General features: G+C 34.7%; 1 protein-coding gene across 1 annotated transcript in view; it reads left to right on the forward strand.

Annotated features, from left to right (window-relative positions):
• LOC112050910 (epithelial discoidin domain-containing receptor 1-like) overlaps positions 1-13088 on the forward strand; it is a gene marked incomplete in the record, with an annotated part of 206879 nt that overhangs the window by 176088 nt on the left and 17703 nt on the right. The window contains 1 exon segment of the mRNA XM_052890627.1: positions 12568-12686. Within this exon segment, the coding sequence (XP_052746587.1) occupies positions 12568-12686 (119 nt within the window).

Raw genomic sequence — 13088 nt, forward strand, 5'->3', positions numbered from 1 at the left:
ATTCCTTCAATAGCTATAACTTTGTATACGGTTGCTAATTCATAACAAATGTATTAAAGCAACAGTCCTAAATCAACGGCGGGGTCTGTTGGCTTCATTTCAGGCGCATTGGGAGACTCTTCAGTCTTTTGGCTAGAGCTGCTTTCTGTATATGAGGTGTCATCGATGTTTTTCTTCACTGTTGTCTGATTTGGAGCTAAATTTGGCTTTTGTAGAACTCCGTAACATGGTTTATCATCCTGGTTGTCATCTGTTGGGTCACTGCTAGTGTCCGGACGAATGTTTTCCTTTGACTCTTTCGCGCTGACTTCGTCAAATTCTTGATCTGAAAAAATTATTTAAAGAAAACCTTATATTACTTTTAATTTGACGCGCAAATTGGAACTTTAATGTAGAGAAATGGTGTCAAGGGTGACTCAAGTACCGCATTCTCAACTTTTTCACTGAAGATTCTCGTCTGTGTTCTAATGAATCGTGAGCGCTACATATTAATATAAACAATATTTTAATATATTATATTAATTCTATAATCACTCGAAGTTATAACTTAAAAAGTTGTAGAGACTGTTTCTGTGTGTGATAGTCTAAGGCTCTAAGCGTAAGTTTTAGATTTTAGACCAAGTGCTGTGAGGATATGAGGACTACATTTTGTTCACAGTCTTTAATTAAACCTATTAGTGTCTTTAATGTTAAGAATCAATTTTATATTCTCAATAAAACAGAATGTGGTCCTCATATTAGGCCCATCAAATCCTCATAGCGCCTGTTCTATAGATATGTAACTAAATCTATGTCAAATGACAAAGACAAAACTTGTGAATAAGCCATCTAACACTTATCAGAAGGCAAACCGGCCCTCAATATCATTTTGTATTTACCGGTTAGTAGTTCATTCAAATTTTCAAATGATAATTTTTGCTTGAGGTTCTTAAAGAAGTCATCCATGCTTGTATGTAACCGGAGTTTTTACTGGAATTTTGATGTTTTTTTATATATAATACATATTTTTTACTTATTTATTGAAGACATAAATATAAAAAAATATATACAAAGTTCTCCGTATGTCCTGACATTCGTTTTATTGTCATTGTCATTATTTCCTATTTATTCTTAATTCTGCTTAAATACGTTTTGGAAATATATTATCATTACATCATACAATTCACTTTTTTGAAAAAGAAAAAGACGTATATGTAACTTTTAAAATAATAGCGGTAAAAAAATAACTAACTCTAAATGAAGAGAAAGAAGAAGCTTGATAAACGATATTTTTTTAGATCGTACGTAAAATTAAGTTTACCATAAATTGTGTCAAACAAACTTTCGCGTTTCTAATATTTGTATGATTAACGTAGTGTGTCTAATACATATCCTTTAAAGACAGAGATCTTTACTTATAATATGCCTTAACAAAAGTGCGATTTTTTTCTTAAAAGAAGTACTCTTCAACTGTTTATAGTTCAGACGTGAAACTTTACTTATTTACTTACTTTACATTTAAAATATAAATTCACTTAATTTTTTAGGCAGAACAATAACGCATCCTTAACATTTATTATCTTTAAATATTTCTCGAAGCTCTTAAAAAGAGACATGTCAACTTAAACAGAGTGCATCAAAAGAATAACAAACAAGGCACTTCAGAAGAGTCGGCCGCGGTTACAAATTCACTATGTTTGTCCTTTTATAATGAAAATACAACAATAACACGTGCCTTTATTTGCGTGTTCGCCCCTAGGCATTATAAGAGAGAATAGGGCAAAAGCGCTTCCCATGCGAAATTCTTAGAAAATAAAACAGTATGACGTGATCTTATTAACAATACCAGCTGTACTTTTAACGTTACAAGATTTGCTCCGGGCTATATAGAAAAGTATGTACGGATTAGGAAATAAAATTTATTTTTCTATGTACCCCATAACCTCAATACATTTATTTGATCGGGAAAGTAACTTTTCTACACCCTCTAAAAACTATATTTCTTCTGTGCCTAAAAATTGTTCGTCAATTGCCGCCTTCAACTCTTCGTCGTCGGAAAAATGCTTACCACTAAGATCTCTCTTACTCCGTTTGAATTCACTAGATACTCTCTCTACCCCGTTTGAATTCACTAGACCATTTCTGAACAGTGGATAATGAAGGAGCAGAATCTGGACTTTTCCTTATTTTGTAAGGAATTTCATCACGGCGCGGTGCTCGTTTTTTTTCAACATTGTGGAATCGGTCTTCTTAGTTGTGTTTGCGAAATGATATCTTGCATAGCAATGAAGATAATTTAATGAAATTTTATATTTATACCTTTAAAAAATGTCTTTAGCTAATGAGATAATAAAATTGCCTATCGTGAGTAACATCACCCTGATACCGAGAATTTATTGAACGCCCCTCGTAATAATTAATGATAATAGATATTAATATTTTTGTCAAATTTGATATAGGTTTTGGTACCATTTACGATGTCCGTATTTTCATATCTTCATAAAATAAATTTTCAAACTTGTAAAATCTTAAAATCCTTAACGATACACGTATGTGTTGTGACATGTGATGGTTTCTGCTGTGTCGCATACAAAATGTATGATACCGATTATGTTCTGATGTGTCACCACACGACACGTCAGAGAAATATGAAATATAATTCCACCTTTAAAATGCACATAACTGAAAATTTGAAAGGTGCATACTACCGCATTCGAACCTACTTCCTCCGAATCGAAGGCAGACGTCATATCCGCCCAGTGGATATGACGTCATTATATACTATAGTTTTGATATACAGGGTGTTAATAAACATCAATATAATTAATAATATAATAATTCGTCACAATTCACAGTTTTACTTGCATAAAGGTGAAAATGCATACTGTGTCTGAAATTGTAATGATGGTCCCGATACTATAACAGCTAATGACGTAAATTTTGGTGCCGACAATTTTGGACAATCCGAACCATGTTAAATAAAGTCTTGAAAATCACGTAACAAATATGGATTACTTTTTCCCCAACCAAATTTGTATGCATAGTACATAATTCAAAATAAAACCGTTTTCATAATATTAATTTAGGCTCCATTGTGGTTGTTATACAAAAGCTGTCACTGAGTTGTAGCTCTTGTATAACGAGGATGTAGTGCGGCGTCAAGATTACCAATTTACTACATTGTTACACACAAGCAATTTTTCAATGTGCTATTTTCCGTGATAGCCCCATAACGCCCGGCAATTTTTTATAAAAGAGCATATGGTTGGCGTACAATCTGTATTATAAAAAGCCTGGATAAGTGAGTGTCAGGCTACGCGCTGTGTAGGGTTCTGTAGTACGCAATCAATTCCAATTAGAATGGTAGTTATTGTCGTCTACGGCGCAGCTTAAGCGCTTAATGTTTCGTGGGTGACAACCTTAAATTTTCATTCCTACTTAGCCGTGTTAGTTTTCCTTTTTATTTCACTGTATGATTTCTACTACTATTATGATTATGTCCTGGTATCCATAAACATTGTAGCCTCCAGAGGGACAAATGACACTAACAAATTTTAGCACTTTAAAACTAAATATTTCACAAAATGGTCCCTAAATTGGACTTAGCTTAACACTCCTACAATATTTTTAAATACCTATACATAACATCTCACACTGTGTGATAAACAAGTAGAAGCATGCGAAATTACAACCTTCTACTACTAATGATCTGTTTAGTAAAGGATAAGGCGAAGCGCTAAAGGTTCCTTTTTCAAGTTTCAATTCAAGTTAGCCCTGATCTAAACATCAGGTGCGATCTCACCTGATATTTAGATCAGGGCTAACTTGAATTGAAACTTCAAGTGACGATGTAGTCTGAGATGGAAGCGAACTTACTTGACGACCTCCGTGGCGCAGTGGTATGCGCGGTGGATTTACAAGACGGAGGTCCTGGGTTCGATCCCCGTCTGGGCTGATTGAGGTTTTCTTAATTGGTCTAGGTCTGGCTGGTGGGAGGCAAAGACGAATCGCCAAGCGATTTAGCGTTCCGGTACGATGTCGTGTAGAAACCGAATGGAGTGTAGATTTTCATCTTCCTCCTAACAAGTTAGCCTGCTTCTATCTTAGATTGCATCATCACTTACCATCAGGTAAGATTGTAGTCAAGGGCTAACTTGTAAAGAATAAAAATAATAATAGTACAAGTTTCTTCTACTCATATACTCTGGTTCATTTGACGACGGTACCCTAAAAATTAATAAATTGCTATTGGCTTGAGCGTGCGCCACGCAAACGGAACATTTGCATTTTTAAATAGTAGATGACACCCACCCGGGCATTTGATTTATTATTATTTGATTAGCGAACAGATGAACTCCTGGGTTCAATTAATTTATGTAATAGAACTTTGTGATGTCACACTAAACAACTATTATAATAACAATGTTTCAGAAGTCAACTTATCCAAAATCTTGCCAAATTATATAGATAGATATATATTATAGGTCAAAGGGAAGTAAATTTTGATTCCCTTAAGAGTGAAGAGTATAGTATAGTTTTAGCCTTTTTTACAGCTTCAATCATCTGTAGATCTGAGTTTAAGTTTTAACAGGCAAACGTCAAAACTACGAGAACCGTTTTTTTTTTTGAGATACGAGACCCTAAAAATAAGAAAAACAACAAAATAAAGCACTGAATGTTGGTTGTAATAATTGATTTTACATTTCATTACTAAGACTATCAGAACACCCCATCTAAGCCAGGGTTGTACATTCATCTATTACTAAGCAAACGCCTCACGGTTTCACCTGCGTAGTTCCCATTCCTGTATGAATACTTGAGTAATATATAGCCTGTGACACTCACAAACAACGTGGCTTTCTAGTAGAAAAAGGATTTTTGAAATCAGTTCAGTAAATCCAGAAATAACCTCAACCTCACAAACTTTACCTCTTTCTAAAGTACTAACCGACACCCCGCGGTTTCATCCGCTTAGTTACCGTTCCCATAGAAATGCGGGGATGAAAAATGTCCTATGACACAACTAATGTGATTTTCTATTAGTGAAAGACTTTTTTTAATCAGTTCAGTAGATATAGAAATTACGACAAAACCACAAACTATGCCTCTTTAAAATATTACTATAGATTTAGGTCTTGCGCCGCACGGAATATGTTTATGTCTTGTAAGTTTTATCGTAGCGCCTACGCCGTGCGTAGCAAGTGCGTAGATTGCTACGTACTACGTACGAGCCCACACGGAATATTAATTAATTACTCGCTATCGCTAAAGCTAATTTTAATGTATAAAGAACAAAGCAAATATATTTATGAGCGAGCGGCAGAAAGACTTATTCTATATCAATGTTTTGATAATGTAAAATCTTTTTTACCTTTTAAAATAATTACAAACTGATAACACAGTCGAAAGTTAAACTTATAACTTACAATTTAGTACCTATTAGAAGCCTCAATAGATCAACGGTAAGAGCGGTCGGACTCATCACCGAAGGGTGGTGGTTCAATCCCCGCCTCGTTGGTCTATTGTCGTACCCACTCCTAGCACAGCCTTTCCCGACTAGTTGGAGGGGAACGGGAATATTGGTCATATAAAAATATGGCAAATATTCTTTTTAAAAAAAATATATATTTTTCAAGTTACCGAGTACTATTATTTATATCCATTGAAAATAATGTACCTATATTTTAAATGATTTTTACAAATATGAACATTGCAGTATCAGAGAATATAACTTACATACACACATTACATTCTTGCTCTTTGTAATAGCAATTTAGACAACAACAGAGACGCGAGGGTAGACTTTGTAGGTAGTAAGTACTTATAACAGAATTAATTAAATTCAGGAGAGCAGTATCAAAGTTCTGCAAACTTTGGGGGACCGCCTACCTGCTTGTGACCAATAGATGTGTAAGCCATCGTGTATTATAACCGTGACGTAACAAAGTGAAATTCCGCAGAAATTTTGTTAAATTAAGTTTTACTAGATTAAATTCCATGGAGTTAATTATTTCGAACGAAAGTTAAGGTACGGTTTTGAGACACGCTAACATTGCGCTGTTTTGCGAGCAGTAAAAGACACTTTATTAAACTGTTTCTACAATCGAAATGGTAAACTTATATTTATTATTAATTTATTACTAGTGTACGCTCATGACTTCGTCCGCTTGCAATTCATTTTTCACAAATCCCGCGGACTTTTCTGGGATTAGTATCCTATGTATTACTCAATAACCTTCTCTATCTTCCACTGAAAATGCCGTTCCTGATACATGAAAAATTGTAGTAGTAGTAGTATGTAGTGTTAATTAGTAACAGTCGACGCCTTATTAACTTAAAAATTATTCAATTCTTAAACTAATCCGAGCTGGGAATCCAAGTACGTCAGAGAGGTCATCAAAAGTTTCAAAGCTACCGAAAGGCTATGAAGTACCGAAAAGCATTTACTTGGTAAAAAAGTCGCTTTGTCGCATTTTGCGTCCCTGTCGCGTCTTTACCACCGAATGCACCTCACCGGAGGGGAAAGTTAGCACGTTGCCCGGGCGGAGGGGCGCAGAGGGCACGGGGCTACAAAAATGCTCATAAAAATTGATTACTGGCCGTAGCAAGAAAATGCAATCTGCTCACACTTACCGGGCGCCCGCCTCCACCTCTCCCGGCTCGCCTCGCCTCTCTTAATGGACGAACGTTTATTTTATACTTTTACTATATTATTTACGATGTATCTAATATTTGTTCAGATCATTCGGAAAAATAATTGGAAATTTCATTTTATAAACTCCATCTGAGCGCGAGCAAGACACTATTTTATATCCTTGCACTACGAATATCTATACATATTTTACAAACAAAGTCATCTATCACGTCTATCTATCTGTTTGCGATAGTCTCAGAAACTACTTAATTGGTTTTTTAGTTATTACCAATTAATAGCCAGATTATGGATATTTGCTTGGTACAATCAGCACAATGCTAAGGATCCACCGTTTTGGCAAATATGACCGTGGTGTTCTGATGTTTGGGACTACTTTTGGGGTTTGACTTGTCTATGGCGATCTGAGTATCAGACAATAGTGTTAATGTAGCGACTCAATTTTTAAAATAAATGTTTGTTCTTTCTTTCTTTCTGATTTGAAGAGAAATATTTAAGTATAGATTTACAAGGTTATGTTTAATTGGTTGAAATAAAACGATAGTTGTTGCCGGAAATGGCGGAACTTTTTAATGAACAACTGTTCTGTGAAGAAATGTTCTACGCAGGCAAAGTCGTGTGCATCTCCTTGTATTTAAATTAAGAGAGTTTAGAGAATTTAGAGAATTAAGAACATTCTCAGGTATCATCAATAGGTTTCCTTCACCGTTTGATACGCGTGATTTAATTTCTTAAAATGCACATTACTGAAAAGTTAGAGGTGCATGCCTCGGACCAAATTCGAATCTATGCCCTCCGAATCGAAGGCAGAGGTCATATCCACTGAGCTCTCATAGATCTTATTGTGTAATGGTTAGATCACACATATTATAAGTACTACCATAACCATTAACAAATGATAAGCATTGTTCATATATAAGAAGCTAGGATGCTGTCAGACTCTTAGAATAATGATATCACTTCAACTCTCGACAAAGATAGAGGGAATTTTTATCCTACCGCATTTGTCTTTGGTATCATATAGGTTCAGTTTATATACATTAAAGCATATATTACAATAGATAAGAGTATATTAATAACTTACACAAATGTTTTGCGTTATTTCGTGAAAATTATAATAATAATGTTGAGTCAACTATTATTGTTCCGATGGTTGTTTCAGTCAATGGTCTTATAGGGAAAAGCTTCGACCAACATCTTAAAATGCTTTCACTTAACTGTTGGATCAAGAGTTGGATACAGAAGGCAGTGATTCTTGAGACGGAGCGTATTGTGAGGAGGTTCCTCACCCTGGAGCCCTGACCACCGGTTGCTTGGGCACTCAAATATCCCGCACCGGGAGGGTTTATTTTTTTTATAAATTTTTTATAGTGTTTTGTATAATATTTTAATATAAATATTGTTGAAAATTTAAAAAAAGATAAATATATAAATGAGAGACAAACATATATTACTTATAGCTAAATGTACTGCAGAGCTACATTGAAATAAAAAAAGAAGTGCTAGATATCATTCTAAACTATTTAATTTAGTAAATTATTTTCATAGTCCTCAACATTATACAAGACCATTATAAGGATATTTATCACCTCGTTTTAGCTTACTCGTAGCGTTCGAGAAAAAACATTTATATTATTTCCACGCCCCTATAAAAACTCGAGCACAATTTTATTGCACTTGACCTAATCTAAACAGTGTCTCCCTCAATATTTGGGGTGCTTGATTGCCTTTTTTTTTGTCCCGAAGAAATAAATATAATGTTCACATAGAACTTATTCAACATTTTATTGACATCTTTACTGATATTATAAGGAGGTAGATTTTGTGAGTTTTTGAAGGAGGTAATTTCTAGACCTATTAAAAAATTTAAAAATCTTTTACCAATAGAAAGCTACATCTTCACCGAATAACATACTACTACGCGGGTGAAACCGCGGGGCATCTGTTAGTGTAAGTTTTCTAGAAAATAAAATATATTTTCCCGTCCGTAAAGTTTTCCCACGTACGTTTTCTGGTAAAATAGATCAAATATCTTTCTGACAACAACCTCTCCAAAGTTTTAAATAAACCTTACCTTTTAAAACAGTCATCGAATCACACGCAAACCCTCTCGACGTTAGGGGATGTGAGTGGAATCATAACTACCCTTTCCTTTTATCTTGGCACCCTTTTCCATATTAAGTTACTCAGGGATAAAAAGACGCCGGTTGAAGTTGATCTGCGTAATATATTTTATACAATAACTAAATCAATGACTCTATTTTCAATGTATTGACTGTGCTAAATTAGTTGCAATTAAAGCCCGGTCAATTTATCACCTAAAGTAAATTAGTAAAGCTATTAATTCCCATAAAGCTGAAAATTGGTTATACTGTTTAAAATATATATGAAATATAAAAAGTTCTCATTGATCCGGTACCTGAAAAAAATACTCTAGGTCAAAGTTTAAAAAATAGGGTTTTTACAATTTTTATAAAAAAAAGTAAGCCTTTTCATAAAATTAGTTCAGATAAAAATTGTAGATCATATGAAAAAGTTCTCAATATTTTTTTGGTAATAGTCGTTTTAAAGATATAACGATTTAAATAGATTCAAAAATTACAACTGAACACTATGATCAGCTTTTATAAACATAATAAAAACTTTAAAAATAAATAATGACTAGACTATGATGACTCTGATCAACGATTTTCGTCGAATAAACGTAACCACAATTTCTAAATTAAAAATTTTATTCAAGTACCAAAGTCTCTGTTTAAAGTAAATTTGTAAACTTAAAAGTGATTACGAGGTATCCATATCGACGGTGGAGAGAAAATAATTACCAAGCGACGCGAAACTAACTTTCCATGAGAGCCGTTTAATTTTAACAGAAAGTTTTAATATTTTTCAGTAATCTCAGATTTTCAACAAATTATTCTATAGTATGCAGTATAGTAATAGCAGTGTTATGTGTTGATAATATGTGACACCGCCACGGTTTTCTGTTCTGTGAGTGACACAATTATTTCTTGATATTTGGCTATTCTTTTTTGCATCCGCATCCGCGGATGTCAGCCTTCAAAACTCTGCATCCGCATTCACATCCGCTGATGTGATAAGTCAGCATCCGCAACATCCCTAATACATACATAGACTGCCAAAATCATTAATTACCCTTCCTTGGCTTCGCCATAGTCTAAAAACGGCACTTTTTTTAACCCCCATACGAACGATTCGTAATTATACTTTAAAAAATGGTAAGGTTGTGCAGGATATCACAGAAATTTTTATTCACTAACATTTCAAATGAAAAATGGATAGATATATTTGTTATGTTTCAGATTTTTAAAATGTATGTAACAAACACACGTGTGACTGGAATAAACAAATACATATATTTTACTGCAACCAAACTTATAAACTAATCAAAATAATCACAGCATAGGTACGATTTCTAAACTTTCAAACATCAAAATACAGTTCTTATAAGTTGAGCTCTTGTAGAATCATATTACTCACATTTGAAGAATCCAATTCATAATACTCGTAAACGAGATTTAGGTACGAAATGAAGAAGTAAATTATTATTTTGTATGACAATGCAACAGTATTATAAGCTTGGACTCCTGGATTGTAGAAGAGCTTTTTCCCAAGATTTGCAAATCCGTTAGACGTAAAGCCATTTTCCACGCTCGGTAAACTTAGGAACTGGGCCAAAGTAGGCTTTTGTGAAATATACAGGAAATTCTCTACCTTCTACACTATTTACGTGCTTAAGAACTATTTCCTTGGGAACTTCCCTTCGTGCCGCGGAATAAAAATGTAAATTTTTAAATCCTTTCTTTTTAAATTTGAGCGTGCGGCTTAAGAACCGAGAATATTAAATTAAAACAGTTATTTTCTTAAGCGTAAAGTAAAACCACTTTCATATACAATAAACATTATTTTCTTTGAATATGAGTATGAGATTGGTTTTTTGTAAAACATTTACTATATTTATACTATACTCGTATATTTATAAATATAGAAGTTACGTGTGCAAATATCGATCTCACTGTTTTGATATTACGTAGCCCTAACCTCTAAGGGTCGGCGTACAACTGAGGAGAAATGGCAATGCGGTGTGTAACTGTTTAAGTATAATTGACATTATTACCGTCACAATAAAGTCGTAAATTAAATAACACCTATGTTCTCGTCACCTCTTACAAATTCGATGTTAATTGATTTTCAACTTTATTTAAACTGCAGCAATGTTTATAGTAGTGTACAGGTCTACAGTTACTGACAACGCCGCTTCACAACACGCGCTTCATCGCGGCTTGTCAGGTGTGCCCAAAGAGTCCTTTCACACTAGCGATTCTCCAATCCATTACGGGTGGCTACGTGACTAGCGTTGCATAAAAACTACACTAACGTTGACTTGATGCTTTAATCTGTTTTATATACGTCGTTAGGACGTACATTCCAACTATGTCCCCGAGGATATCAAATCTGATTGATTTGACTCACAAAATACGTCTATCCCAATAATGGCTCTCTAACTGAGATACGAGTTTCACAGAGTCGCCCTCAGAGAAATGTTATGTGTCATTGCGTTCTTCTAGCCATCGGGTTTGACTCAGGCAGAGCTTCTACGCTCGCTTAAATCCCCCGGTTACGTTACTGTTTCTTATTAAAGATCCTACATAAAGAAAAGATAGAAAATAAATAGATTTTACTCTGGATTAACACATAGACTAATTTTTATCCCGAAAAAGTCCATGGATTCCCGAGATTTGCGAAAACTGATGATTTTGATTATATGAATATTGGTTACGCTTTCACGCCTCGACTACTGAACCGAATTAGCTGAAATTTGGTATTGAGTTATATTATAGCATGGATTAACACATAGACTTTTTATTCTGGAAATATCCATGGTTACCGAGAGATTTCTGAAAAACTAAATCCGCTAGTTTCCAATATACTTACTTTACTAGCGGTTTTGTCAAGCTAAGTCAAGTTTATATGACCCTGGTGCCTAGCTGTGTTGGTTTCAATGATAGACAACAGTATTCTTCGCTTATCTTTTAAAACTCTGCATGTGAAATTAAGCTTCCTCACAGGGTTCACACACTGTGTGGACGTTACACTTACAAAGAAAGCGTTAAATTTTTGTTTGTTTATAAGCCGATATTGACGATGCACCGAAACAAAAATTTTGGGTTGACCCTACAACAACTACACAAAAGAGTGAAACTAGGAAAATGGTTAAAAAATTCTATCATAAATGGCTCCGTTAAAAAGATTAAATCGTATATAACAGTTAAAATGATACTAATGCAACGAATGAGGCTAATTAAGTAGGCTTGTTAAAAGTGTAATTTCATCTTTACTGTATAAAGACATGTCACAGTCAAAGAGAATTAATCCATTAAGCTAAAGGGTGTTTTATCCGTAATTTTATCCCAGATTATCTACCGTGGAATGATATGCATAATAAGTGTTCAAAAATGGCTATGTATGAAACTCTTTGGTAACAGGAAAATTAGAAAATTACTGAACTTAATATTATTTGGCGTAATGTTGGTTTTTTCTGAGGGCCTTTTAAATAAAATTAACATTGATGTAGAAAATAGGCAATAATGGCAATAAATAGAATAGGTATAGTTGGTCATTTTCCAATTCTCTCTACTTTTTCTATATCTATTAAATTTATATTAAAAGACAGGAGGTTTATTCTTCACCGCTGAAAACCGAAATTCTTTTCTTAATTGGTCCAGGTCTGGCTAGTAAGAGGCTTTGGCCGTACCTAGTTACCACCCTACTGGCATAGACGTACAGCCAAGCGATTTAGCGTTCCGGTACGATGCCGTGTACAAACCGAAAGGAGGAGACAAAAAAGAAACACAGAACTTGGTTGCCCAGTGATTTCTTGTGAAACGGTATTACAATGTTCGTTATTGTTTCAGCTCCAGATCTGCGAAACGGATGGTATCGAGGAGCTGAGCGACGAGGAGTTGCCAACTGGCCACCGCCGCCGCCTTGTTGTCGTCAAGACTTTATGGCGAGGCTGCCCTAGCAATATCAAGTAAGCTTTTTTTAGTCACTAGTAGCCAGTGGTGTGCACTTCATAGATGCAAAAATGTACTGCCTACCCTAAGGACGATACAAACATATGTTGGACCACAATACATAGTTGGACAAGGAATTTTCCAATTTTTACTTTAGTGCATACCCTACTTAGAAACCTTATGCACGCCACTGCTAGTAGCCCGTCAAAATAGCCCAATATCTAAATAGCATGCTGAAAATTTACATGCACGTATGTGATGTCTATAAGACCAATGGGACCTGATTTATCAATAAAACATACCGTGGAGTATGCTTACCGGTGTAACCACGTTAAGAACGCACCTCATAATACTCACCTCATACCTCATATTAACGTGTACATTTTATGGAAAGCTAGCGGACACCCGCGACTTCGTCC

The sequence above is a fragment of the Bicyclus anynana genome, chromosome Z (genome assembly GCF_947172395.1).
Source record: "Bicyclus anynana chromosome Z, ilBicAnyn1.1, whole genome shotgun sequence".
Taxonomy (NCBI): domain Eukaryota; kingdom Metazoa; phylum Arthropoda; class Insecta; order Lepidoptera; family Nymphalidae; genus Bicyclus; species Bicyclus anynana.